The 13,241-nt window shown below is 50.7% G+C and overlaps 3 protein-coding genes across 3 annotated transcripts; 1 reads left to right on the plus strand and 2 right to left on the minus strand.

Annotated features, from left to right (window-relative positions):
* Positions 1-1,563: 1,563 nt before the first annotated feature.
* BO97DRAFT_418508 (splicing factor cactin) lies at positions 1,564-3,483 on the minus strand (the record flags this gene model as incomplete). The annotated part of the gene is made up of 5 exons (XM_025696525.1): positions 1,564-1,581; positions 1,640-1,672; positions 1,730-2,356; positions 2,421-2,897; positions 2,968-3,483. 5 exons carry the CDS (start codon positions 3,481-3,483, stop codon positions 1,564-1,566), a joined length of 1,671 nt encoding a protein of 556 aa, XP_025546671.1.
* Positions 3,484-3,821: 338 nt separating this feature from the next.
* Positions 3,822-5,629, plus strand: BO97DRAFT_378376 (uncharacterized protein; the record flags this gene model as incomplete). Its single annotated transcript, XM_025693105.1, has 2 exons — positions 3,822-4,730; positions 4,792-5,629. The coding sequence occupies 2 exons, from the start codon at positions 3,822-3,824 to the stop codon at positions 5,611-5,613; spliced, it is 1,731 nt and encodes a 576-aa protein (XP_025546672.1). The 3' UTR covers positions 5,614-5,629.
* Positions 5,630-5,736: 107 nt separating this feature from the next.
* On the minus strand, positions 5,737-10,563 carry BO97DRAFT_446825 (WD repeat protein). Its single transcript, XM_025698691.1, has 2 exons — positions 9,993-10,563; positions 5,737-9,789 (listed from the first exon to the last, which is right to left on the minus strand). Exons 1-2 carry the CDS (start codon positions 10,226-10,228, stop codon positions 5,937-5,939), a joined length of 4,089 nt encoding a protein of 1,362 aa, XP_025546673.1. The 5' UTR covers positions 10,229-10,563; the 3' UTR covers positions 5,737-5,936.
* Positions 10,564-13,241: the final 2,678 nt, after the last annotated feature.

Consider the following 13,241-nt stretch of genomic DNA (forward strand, 5'->3'; position numbering starts at 1 on the left):
TCCTTGTCGTGAACCAGCATGAACGCAGTCGGTGACAATAGCTGGGTCAATGACTAGTTCAGAGTAACATGAAAGAAGAAGTGTAGCTTCACAGCGGAATAAAATAATATATAATTTTATTGAGACTTCGACGACACCCTTGCCTTAGACATCCGTCAAGTAACTGCTGCAGAAAGGGTCTGTCTGTCTCAACAAAGAAGAGGAGGGCTAAGAGGGGTCGGCTCCAAAATGCCATCAAATAAATCCCCAGAAAATAAACGTGTGGCCACTGAGATGAAGGGATCCCGACCTTGCAATTGAAGCTGTGAGGCATAAAGAAAATGCCAGCTCATAATGTATCAATTCGTTTTTTTTTTTCCTTTCTTTTTTCCCCTCCCACCGCTCTAAGACACTGTATGTGTCTGGCTGTCTGTCTCCCCGTCAGTCTTTCTGCTTCTTCTTATTTTTTGGGTGTGCAAACAAGCGCTGCATGTCTCTAGTCCTGCGGGACAAGGAATGACTTGGAGTGGATGGTGTTGAAGTCGCCTCTCTTGAGCCCTAGTGAGAAAGAGGACAGGCATTAGTTAGGAAAGCATCATTTCTGGGTCTACAAAATCCAAATGGGCCAAGCCTCAGAGCCTACTCTATCATGTGTTGGAAATGAAGCTGCATTGGCAACCGCGGGAGTCGCCCCCTTCAGGTTGTGAGACCGACCTAGCATTGTAATCCACTTACATCAAGGGCCCATGAGCTCACAAGTGCCCGAACGAAGAAGGCTAGATCTGGTCCTATGGGGCTCGCGATAGCGGTCCCTGGGTGGCCTACAGCGCGCCAAATTGACCCCGGTCATGCAAGTTCTTATGATGGCGATATCGGTAGCCTGCAGAGGTCCTGCCTTTTTCAAACAGAAAAAAAGGCACTAAGTAGACTAGAACAAAAAGCAATTTACTCCAGATTTTCAGAATTGGAGGCATCCCCTCCCCTTTCCCCTTTCCATCAAGCCAGGAGCAGTTTTTAGAATTGTCCTGCAGATACCATTGCTTTCCGGATTCCCCGACCAGCCGGAACCTCAGGACAATACGCGATGTCTATCCAAAGCCGCACAATTGTTACCCTCATTCCCAGTTCCACGACGCCCATGCGGAGGAAGCATAAGGTATGGCCCCAGCTCAGATCCTGATTTGTTGCACGTGATGTGCCCCGGGGCCACCTAGAGCACAGGGAGCCATTTGCTAGAGAAAATGTCCAGGAATGGGAGCGTTCACAGCCGGCGAGATACAGATCTTGATTGCGGTGCAAATAAGCATTGACAGGTTTTCCACGAGTGGAGACCATGATCTGCGAGACTGACGATGTAGTAGCTTCATATCGGATATGATACGTCTTAGCTTGGCTGAGATCAAATCCAGTGCGGGATCAGACGGTTATAATCTGCAACCCAATCAGAAGAGCGAGAACTGCTCTCCGCTGTACGCGGATAAATTCGTCCCTGTGGAACCCAGACCTGACGATAGTTGGCCTTTGGCACATACTGGGATTTACTAGGTGTTCCAAAACGCCGGAACTCCGAGAAAAGCCTTGATTTCACTTCCGGTAATAGATCTATACAACCGAGTTAGTATAACGCCAGGATGCGACGGCTGGATGGAACTCGACTTACCCGCTTGAATTGGAAATGCAATTGCAGAATTCCCTACCGCCATCGTCAGTTACCTTTTGCTCTCGTGTGAACATGGGGCATTTAACATACTTTGTCGAAAGTACTTTTGAAACCACGTTCCCGCTTCGCACTGTAGTCCCACTCCTTGTCCACGATGCGGAACGCGATATCTTCATAAGGGGGACCGGCCATGAAGCGAATAAGACAAGTGTCTTCTTCCCCTGCTTCTGCAAAGGACTGACCGCGCTTGCGGCCATTTTCCCGCTCGATGCGGTAGGTCGGGGCTTTGGTCTTATCAATAAGATCTGGATAGAAGATGTTGAACTTGTAGCCCTGGACGACTTTAGGAGGTGGGTTGTCATGGTCATAATGGGTCTGATTATATTTATTCCACTCGTAGCCCATTTGAACACGGTTGAAATACCGCGGCTTGCGGGGTCGATATTTGCCTGCCCACAAAGGTTGAGCGCCGGAGCTTACAGCTTCTTCGCCAGTGAAAATCTCCTCGTTTTCGCTGACCCCTTTCGCCAATTCGCGTTCATAGAGGGCCTTTGTCGCCTGAGAAAAGTCATCGTTGGGAATGGTCGAGAACCTGGTGGAGGCGCTAGCAATTGGCATGTTTGTTGTTTGGTTCAAAGGAGCAGCCGAAGACTTCTCTGCATGTCGCTGCCGCAGCGGCACAAAACCCATCTTCAGGATTTTTTGTCGTTCGCGAGCCTGCGTAGTGTCAGCACTAGCTTTCAAGAGATGATCTATGCTCTGTAGTACGATTTGAACTCACCACTTGACCAAGAAAGGCGCTTTCATCCACAATCTCCAGCACTTTGTCCTCTGGGTGGATCTGAAGCAGTGGATCCGAATCGAGGCCTTCAAAGTCCTGAGGATCAGCCTGGGCCTCACTGTCAGAGTTTGCCTGAATAAGTGGCGCTAGCGGAGCGAGCTTCGCTCGCACAGATTCGGCCTCCTCACGCTGTTGCGTGCGCAGCCCTCTGACTCTCTCATCGATAACATCCTGGAACACTTTCTTGAGCTTCGCACGAGCTTTCCAGACAGTAAGACTGCGCAGAAGTTCCTCCCAGTAATCTGTATCGATGGGCTCGTTCGAATCCAACTTCCTCCTGACTTGCACCTCGAGTGTCTGAAGCTGTTCGTAGGATTTAGGGCTCAACAGTCGGTCGATGTCGGACGCAACCGAGCTCAGAGCGCGACCTTCAGGCCCTATGACTTTTTGGCGATCCCGACAAATGACTTTCATTGTCTGTGCCAGAAAAATGGTGGTTAGCATCGCCTGAATCACCACCGCCAGCAAGACCAAAGGAACTCCTCACCTTCCAGAAATCTCTGTTTTGCGAGTTCTTCTCCAAGCTCAAAAACGTATCAATATCCTTCTCCAAATCCAACAACTGCGTCTGCGATAGTCCTTCAAAAACACCATCGGGGTCCACCAGATCGAGCTCCGAGTCGGCGATCTCGTCATCCAAGGGGTTCCTCGTAGGATCAATGACCCGTAGAGTAACTGTGAGCCAGTCGATCGGCTTAGCCCTGCCTTCCTTGACCCGGATCTCTGCCTTCTTCTTGGCCTGCTTCAGAACGAAGATGTCCTCCTGCGCCACCCATTCCCGGACCTGCTCATCTTCCTGAAGTTGATTGAGCCGCACTTGATCCTTCATATTCCGCGGTCGCGACTGTTGTGGGTGACGACTCTCCTCGTCTCTCCAGCCCCTGTTGTAATCCTGTTGCTGGTCTCTCTCCTCATATCGGCGTGGAAGCTTCTGGGGGTGACGTGACGGGGAGCGAGAACGATCTCGCTTTGAGCTTGGCCGCTCGGGGAATCGCGACGACATCTTGTCAAGTTGCTGTGGAATATCAATAAACCTATCGTGAATGTATAATCAGAGGAAAACAACAGGGCACATTGAATTGTGGAGTGGTCACCAAATGGAGAAGCAAGCTTTCTACGCGCACTGTTATCGGACAGTCCAGACTCTCAAGGTTGGGTTGACATGGTCTCCCTCATCTGGAAGGTTAATCGTTCGGCAGACCTTCTTTATCAGCACGTGCATCTAGTTTATGCCTACTTATCAAACCAACCCGCGGATGCCTCAACAAGCGGCTCTTACCACTCAACTATCCATCTACAATAATCTCCTAAAATAGGAAAAAAGTGTCAGGCGCGGTCAAGATGCCTTTGAAGTGGCAGAGGCTGCGTGTTTCATCCTCGAGCCTTGTGCCCCCACTGCTGTATCAATTTTCTTATACTGTGGAAGGATATGAGTTGTTTATCACCGATCTTACATACATATGGTCTGAACATCTAGATCGCAAATCTATCCTGCGACGAGCAGATGATGACGACACCACCATCGATCCCAGTGAGGATCAAGAACAACTTACAGTGCTCCTGCAGAAGATCGGAGAGGCACTGCAACATGACTCAGGACACAACACCGTGCTAAGCCGTGGCTTAGAGAGTGCAAGCCTCCATTTGACTACCACAACGAAGCTCCCGGCTCCCCTCAAGCCTCTCCGCTGGAATCTCTATCTATCTCGAAACCCTCATTCTTTATCTACTAACCAGCTGCTTCTGCCCTTGATAAAAGCCGAAGCGGTGTGGCAATCGCGGGAACAGGTTCTGATTGACCAGCTGAAGAAGAAAGACTGGGTCCTGGGCAAGCTATTCGACAAACTCGAAGCCATGGGTATCGATATAGGCACCGTCTTCCCTGGCGTCTCTGGTCACCGGCCAGGACAAAAAGATACAATGTTGTCACATACTGCCAAGTACATCAAAGGGGTCGAGCCATTCGACAAGGACTCATGGGCCCAGGAAACCAACGTATCCTTTCCCGAACTCAGCTCCGCAGCTAGTCTAGTCACAGAAGCTACTGGCTTCGACGTCAGCAGTACTGATAAGCTGCAAGACCTTAGTGCACCGCCAGAAGGATGGTGGGAGCAGCTCTCGGCTGCAGTCGAGGACCCGTCCGACAGTGAGTCACAGAAGCGATTTGTAGACAAGCGTCCGCCCAGTGGCAGCCTTGAAACCGACACCGACAGTGGCAATGAGGATGACGATGAGGACGATGAGTTCGAGGTAAGCCCGATCCCCCTCCCAGATCCTTATCAGTTCAGCATTCACCAATCTTCAACTCCAGCGGCAAGAAACGCCCCCACACCTGAAACGAACCACAGCCGAGGCGTTATCACCAAGCCCAGGCCTAAAGTCAAACACAGAGACACACGAGACGAGATCACCGACCAAATCGTCGGAGCCCTCAGCAGTACAGAAGCCTGCAAAAGGTGGCCTCGGCATCATCGGCGGCAGAAGGAAACCACAACCGAAAGAGAAAACACCACCGCCTCCAGTAGACACCAACGAGAACCGGAAATCCAAGTCACCAAGACGTTCACCTCCCGAAGCAGCAGATAGCGATGCAACTGCTTCAGAAACAGACGGAGACGATGATCTTTCCCCACCCCCACCACCAAAACCGAAACCAAAAGCATCAGCTCCAGCTCCAGCACCAGCCAAACGCGGCCTCGGGGTTATCGGCGGCAAGAAAGAGCAACAACCTCCACCACCGCCACCTTCATCAACTCCACAAGCCTCCGAACAACCATCGGACCACCTATCCAAGTCAGAGACCAAACCTCCCAAACGGATCGGTCAATTGGGGGTGATCGGAGGTATTGCACGTTCCAGCAGGCACGCCATGGAACCTGGGTCACCGAAGGACGCTGCGCCTTCTGTCATATCAGAGCAAGATAACGATGCTCTGAAAGGAGTCGACACAAAGCTAGAACTACTACGGGCTACCCGTCCCGTATCTCATGAACCAAGGTCCAAGATGACCCCGTCCACGGAACCAGAGATAGAGGAGACTGAGCAACAAAGGGCTGATCGCAAGCGGGAGGAATTGAAACGACAACTCGAAGCCAAGGCCAAGGCTCCGGCCAAGAAGAAGCGGAAATTCTGATCCCGGCCGCCTTGTGTTAGTGTGATAGTGTATATCTCTTTTGGTTTATCATAGCCTTTGTTTTGGATTAGGTATCGGGCAGGAAGACATTTCATTGGATTAACCGCATTACTACTAGTATGTAGTTGCATTACTCTATGTACAGTCGTCATCTCAACCCCGATTTCTGTGTCCATTTCACTGGGTATAAGATGCTGAAGTGAAAGGCTCGACGATGATGTCTCAGTTTGTGATTAAGACAAGGAACAGGAACGATGAAAGGTAAGATACCTCCAGGCTCGTCTACCAATTATCCGCTTCAGATCACACGATCGGAACTAGGTTCAACTGCTTAGCCCACTGCCACTGCCGCCAAAACTTGTTCGATGGCCACTCCGCCGCGGTTTTCCTTGTTCACTAGGTGTGACCAGTCGAACCTTTTTGGGAGACATCGTGGCAGAAGAAGCTCCACTGGGCCCGGCGCTGGTGGTGGCTGTGGTGGAAGTACTTCCAGCTGAAGCACCGACCCCGAGCATACCACGAACCTTCTCCACTGCCCTGCTTTCCCCTTTGGCCCAGGTATCTCGCTTGACAAAGCCCACACCAGCCTTACGACCAGCGGAATCTCGTTTCTTAGACTCCTCCAGCAATACAGACCGGTTGTGTTCACGGCGGGGCCCAGGGCCACAGTCATGCATACATCCAGGGGTTGCGCAACCACCCTCGCTGACGGATACGTCTTTCAGCCAGGTATTGATGCAAGCTAGATGCCCTCCGTGGCCACAGCCTTGACACCACGTCCAGAGAGTGGCTCCTTTGGGTCGAGGTGGCTGGGAATTTTCGGAGAACATAGCGTCCATATGCTGTACTTCAGACTGAGGTATTGGCTCTGTTCCCAGAGAGGAATGTGAAGCAGACAAGGTATATGGTGAACCAGATCCGAGATCGGGAAGGTCCGATGACGTCGAAAGCTCTGCAACCCACTCCGGGGGAGGATCGGCGCTCATACAGATAGCACATGGGTCCTGAGGGGTATTGCAGCGATAGCATCGCCCATTATCACTTTTGGGATTCTCGTAGGGCCGTTTGCATGAGAAACAGAATACGTTCATGTATGTGTCCGCCTGGGCGTATTCATAGACTGCTGGGTAAGATGGTACACAGAGGAGCCGAAGCTCAGCCGCCTCTATGTACATTGACTGACGTAGCAGTCGCTCATTGTAGGCTTTGAATATGATTTCAGTCTCTTCACTGGGTAGAATCTTGTCGCAATCCTGGAACAGAGTTCGCAGTTTCAAAAGGAGATGGGCGGCAGACTGAATGTCGACAACAGCACCACTATGATAGTGCCTGACCGCTTCCTTGAAGAGAAGCTCAACGCTCCAGGGCTTGTTAGTGGCTGTATCGGGAGTAATCGGTATACTGACGTCTGAAAACTGTCTCGATACACCAGAGATGGCCTGAGCACCTAAGCCAGTGTGCAGTGTCTGAGACCCTTCTCCCAGAATACAAGGCTCTAATGGTCGGCTTTCCTTGAGAAGCGGAGGTGGACTAGAAGGACGATCAAGATGTACAGTATCGGAACCAGAGAACACTCCCTCCTCAAGTGGCTCTCTGCGGGTAACTTCAGACTCATGCACAATATCAGGACCTAGGATGGATTCTCCTCTAGCCCTTGGTATGCTATTGCTGGGGATGGGTACATCCACCTGCTGGCCTTGATCTTCAGTCTCATGTGTCTCGTGAAGTCTTGCGGCAGAAGAAAGCGACGTGCCCATGTATCTAGAGGGATGTGAACTTTCGGTCGATGCAGAGAACATTGGGAAACTTTCGGATGATTCTTGGCGATGATATGTTGGGGGCTTGTCAGTCTGCGTCCGAGATTCAAGCGTTAGCACTTTCTTCGGATGAAGCTTGTAGTCACGGATTGCTGCCCGTTTATCTTCCATCTTCAAATCATATTCATCCACCTCAGACGCATCTTTCGAAACGCCTGCCGGTTTTTTGATGTGCCAGTCTGTTCTGCCAGTAATGGCTCTCGGCGCAGATCGCTGGTCATCGGCCACATCATGGGCAACAGCAGGACGCAAAAAATCGGGCGGCAGACTCTCCGGCGCAATATGGGCGCCTTGATTTGACTGCGTTCGATTCTCATGGAAGTCGCGGATTGGCCGAGGGTCGACATCTGACACCGATGACCAATCATTCGATGACATTGTCCCAATATTAGGACTCAAGACTGATGCTGGAAGCTGTTGAATGTCTGTAATGTCATTTAGGGATGTCATGTGGGAGATTGAACTATCCAGAGATCCGAGAGGGGAATCAGGTAATGGTTGTGCAAGTGGGGTGGTCATATTCGAAGCACCCTCAGTATCTGTGAGAGGGTGCTTCGATGCATCGCCTTCAATGACGCTCTTGATCAGCTTGTTCTTAAATTTTTCTTGTCGGTCGTCCTCCATTGTCCGCTGTTTTTCTGAGACGGGGCCTTCTTTAGACGGTTGTTTCTTCATACTCCGAAGTCCCTTATCGAGTGAAGAAGGCTGTTGCTTAGCTCTAAGTTCAAGTTCCTGGATGACGGCGTATTGAATAACCCGCCAGGTCTGGGCGAGCTTGAATAGAGATAGGTCTTCTGAGCACTGTGCATTGTGCCCAAGTGATCCAAGCAAGGACTGGATTGGATTCCCAAGGACGGTCTCCGACTCGGTGAATAGCGGATAATAGTGCGAAGCCAGATAATGGAATGTGTCCTGATCTAATGTAGCACCTGGAATACTTCCAACTACCCCAAGCTGACGTGCCTCTGGAGCTTTAATCTTGGACAGTAATCTCTCCAGTGGAAGAATGGGGATAAGTTCTGATGCACTGGGGGGAGTACTGCTTAATGATTTCGACTGCCGAACACTACTTGACTTACTGTATCGATGTCGAATCGAGGTAAGAGGGGCTTCATCAAGGAGGTCGTCCACAGGGCTCTGGCTCAAAACTTCTCCACTACTGCTCTCTTCCTGCTGGGGACCCACGAACTCAGCAGCACTTAGTCCTAGGGGGCTTCGTCGGGGACGTTTCTGGACAAAAGCAAGCACCTCTCCCCTTGGGCTCCAGGCGACAGCACAGGTCGGCCGTTGATTGACCACTTGGGGAGCATATCGAACATCGGTCTGAGTAAAGGCACCAGCCTCGCCTACCGTCCACAATAAATCCTTCGAATGCCAAAGTAAATCGGTGGCGTGAGCATCATAACGATCAAACTCGCGGAAAGGGATATGGGGTCGACGAAGATCCCAAAGATGTACTCGTGGATCTTCCTTCTCATAAGATGTCACCACCTGCGACGACTGCCAATCGCCAGCACCCTCCGGCTCCCTCGCCCATGATGGAGGCCGCCAACGGACATTGAGAACAGCCTGAGGGGTCCGGAACTGAAACGCCGGCTTCTGTCTTCTCTCTGCTGTGGTAGAAAAATCCCAGACCTTGACTTGTCGATCTGTGCCTCCACTAACAAGGTGTTTTCCATCAGGATGCCAGTCAACCGAAAAGCATGGCCGATCATGAGCAGTAATCCGCATCAACGGTGCACTGGTCTTACGGCAGTCCCACAGCTGTATTGCTCCACTATCTGTGGCTGTTGCAAACAGGACTCTGTCGGTCGGTGACCATCTAATGTCACGAACAGCGTCACTGTTACCATTAAATAACTCCGTACTTCCACACACCAAGACGCCCCGTTCTGTTGATGCTGCGCGCAAATCCCACATACGAATTGAAGAGTCCTGGCTTCCGGACAGCAGCCATGATGAATGATACGGATTGAAGGCTAGTCTGTGAACTTGACGACTATGTCCCTGGAATCGGCAGCATTCTAAGCCTGTCCGATACAGGTCGTAGACCACGATGCGGCCGTTGGCCACTGCGGTGGCGATAATTTGGTCATGCTCACCATGTGACCACTTCACATCTCTGACAGTCAGCTGGTCTTTGTGCCGAGCGGAAAGCCCAGTCCCGACATGGTGAGTAGAAGAATAGCTGATGATCGCATTGCGAAGATTGAATTCCTCGGACGAGTGATCAGGCGAGACCCGGATCGTTTTCAAAATTTCTTTGCCGCCAATAACTGCATGGGTCCGCTGAGGGGAGACGTCCAACGCAGCTATAGGAATCCCAGTTTTGTGGGAGATCGTTTGAGAAGCACCAGGTCTAAGAAAGACGTCAGATAAATAAACCTTTCGCGACCAGGAAGCTGAGAATTTTCTGTCACCCCAGTAATCAGGCCCGAGTGACTAGGTATAACTAAAAGCAGCAACCGAACAAAGAGAAGTAAGGGGTGGTGCAGGGCAAGAGCAGAGTGAGGGAGTAAAATCAGCATCTGGGAAGGGGTTGGGTGGAGTGGAGAGCTATACAAGGACTTGGACCTAGTGGAACGGGGACCAGCAGATAGATCTGCACGGCCACTTTGCGTATGCGGGCTAGGAGGTCGAGACCCGGAGAAAAAAGGCTGGGCAAATCTTGCTAAAGCACTGGCCGCGCGGTTGGAATATTTGTTGTGACTTTGTTGCACAGGAGCTGGAGGTGGGGGAGGCGGCGGCGCTGCTGGGGAAGTGCTGCCTCGGGGGGGCAATCGAGAGAAGTCGGCCATGATTTGCAGAGTCAGACTCTCTTCAAAGGTCAGTCGTGCATGACTTAACGGGATGAGGATTGGAGCTCCATGACTGTGAAGGTTTTTCTTTTCCCAGACGAACAAACAAGAGTGAGCAGAGAGGAGAGAGAGGTGGGGAACAGGAAAGGAAGGGAACCTGGAAAGGGAAAGCCAAAGGGAAACGAAAAGGGGAGGCGGAAGATGAGACTAGGGGAGGTGGGGGTTGGTGCCAGCTGATTCCTGGAATTATGATCTCAATCCGGGGAACGATTTAGAGGATGTCATGAAGCAAAGGTAAGTCATGAGGATGATTGGATCTTGAGGTGATACTGTCAAGGACCAGCAGTAAGTAATTGTAGTAGTAGTGCAGGAATGTGAGGCGGACAGTGCAATTATGGAGCAACAAACCGCGTTGGATGGAATTCTGCCGGTTCAATCTATCCGCCCGCCACACGGCTTGATACCTGAATCGGTTAGTGCCAGAAGCTTTAAGCTGGGGCGAATCTATTATGTAACCAGTGGCAATACCCCGTGATGTCTGTTTTCCCCAGCGAGGTTTAGTGCCATTTTATCTGAGGTATCGATTGATGCGCAGCTGTCGCAGCTAGATAGAAATCGGTAACTTCGACCGAATATTCAAGTATAGCTACTCATTTACTGTACAAGCTGAGCTGGTGATATTTTGGGACGGACGGTACAAGTCTCTGGAATCAGTTTGCTATGTTTGTTTAATGTTCTGCAGGCTCTCTCCCAGTAGTAGTATCATCATGGATCGGCATTGTCGCTTCTCCTTCCGATCTGACGCAGTACTCTGTGCCCTGCTGCCTACGATCGAGGACAAAGTAAATAGTATGTAGCCTAGGCTAGGAAGACGGCTCGAACTAAACTCTCTTGAACATCTGGTCACCAGCCAACCAGCCACACAAGGGAGGGAAGGAGAGAGAAAGAAAGTGGTGTTGGTTGCGGAAACAACATTCAGAAGGACTTGTGAGCGGAGTAGTCCACGGTGTGGATGGATGGATGGATGGATGGATGGATGGATGCAGACAAGGGATGCATGCAGGTTCAAGGCGGTGTGCGATCACGAGTTGACGGGGTTCAATCGGATCAAGAATTGTTCCTGTCCAACCTGCAAGCATAGGTAATTACAACACCCGCCTATGATGATCATGGTTGTCTTACCCTCACATTTCTTTCCCTAGTGAGAGTGCTTAAATCGACCGCCACCTATCGGTAGAGGCTGCCCATGCAGGTTGAACGGTGCGGAAATTGAGACAGGAAACCCGAGATTAAGCTGTTGGGTGGCCATGTCATTTGTCTCACTTTCCAATGGTCTGGTGCTGTACATTCCAGGCGTTGTTTTAGATCATCCGGACATTCGGGACTTTCAGGTGGGACAAGCTACATGTAAATGGACTAGTCTGGCACGGTTACCGAATGACGCGTCGAAATCGTGATGGATGCGCATAAGTCTTGCGGATGAAGAATACTCCCCGCATCAGAGGCGCTTGCTCTGTGGCCATACTAGCAGTCGGCTGATGCATATCTAGTAGTTACTAATAGCTTCGATGGAAAGGTGCTACACTGCCTCTCTCCACCGATTACCGCATTTTGTTGGGTGTCTGGGATGTAGTGATACTGGCAGCGAACGGGATGGATAGATTGATATATATCCAGCCTGAGGATGTACATATTGGGCCAGACGAATCTGTAGCTACAGATGTCCCTGAAAACCGCCAGCCACCTACGCCTCCTCCGAGCTAGACACCTGCATCTGAAAGGGCTTGATCCATCGCCCATGCCGCCCGTATTTCACCCTGTGAGCGCCATGGGCTTTATCTTCCAGCAGCGCTGCAGCACACCAAGGCCAGCAGGAAGGAGGGGTCCAAGTTGATGGACCGGCATCTGGGCCGTGATGTGTCTTTGCTCCAACCGGGGGTCAGAGACCACTCAGAGAGCTCCTCTTCCCATCTCAACAAACGGCTTTCCAGAGAATCCCCCAGCGGTTAATTGCTGCGGCAGCTCAGGCCTTCCATCATTCGTCCTTCTCGTCCTCGTTCCATTGTTCCGTCTCGCATCGATTTGCGCAAAGTCCTCCTCCATCGAGATCTGTCATGACCTACCCCTACAAGTGATCCCCTCCAGTTGCTTCTCGCTTGCCATCGGAGGAGCTCATGTGTGCCCCCCAGCATGGGTGTCTTGATGTATCAGAATGGCGGTAACTTGCAGTGTTGTGAGTTGTGCCATCTATTACTGCTACTCGTAGACCTATCGACCCCACAGGCCTTGATCTCCCCTCATCCTCAATCCTCATCCTTAACCGTCATCCTTCTTTTCATTCTTTTGACTGGAGGAAGTGTTTGGGGATCATGTCACCCTCCTTGAGTGGATTCTTTCCCCTTCAGCACACGGGAAGCTCCATTCCAATCCTTATTCTCATTGGACGCGATGCACCTCTGCACCTCTTCTCTTCACCTCCACGGGATCCGACCCAAAGGATGTCTACAACTGCTGGTACATCCATCATAGAGAGACAAACGGACTACGTACTACCCTGTAGTTTGATCATTCCAATCCAGGACCTATCCGTTTTGATTGATTAGGCCACCCACACCCCCCTCCTTGGATTTTATTAATATCCTGATTATTCTCGTTCAACTTGTACTATTTAATTAGCGCATGGGAGGGGGACGATGGGAATATAATAAGAGGGACAGAAGAGAACGCAGATGAAGAAAGAAAAGAAAAACCTCCGATGCTGCCTGCATCTGATCAGCCGGGAATAATAAAAGCGACCGTTGGAGTGAGGTACGTAGGGCGGATATTCCTTCTGTTCTTCGCCTTCCCTCGTTGTTCTGCTTCGTTTTCTTTTTTTCTTCTTTTTCTCCTTTTCGAATTTTCTATTTTCTATTTTTTCTTTTTATTTTTTTTTCGCCATCGATATAATAATAATGCCAACGATTATTATTATTATTTTCCCCTCGCCTTCCGGATCCAACCAAGCTTAATACGG

Source organism: Aspergillus homomorphus (assembly GCF_003184865.1).
Source record: "Aspergillus homomorphus CBS 101889 unplaced genomic scaffold BO97scaffold_64, whole genome shotgun sequence".
Classification (NCBI taxonomy): Eukaryota; Fungi; Ascomycota; class Eurotiomycetes; order Eurotiales; family Aspergillaceae; genus Aspergillus; species Aspergillus homomorphus.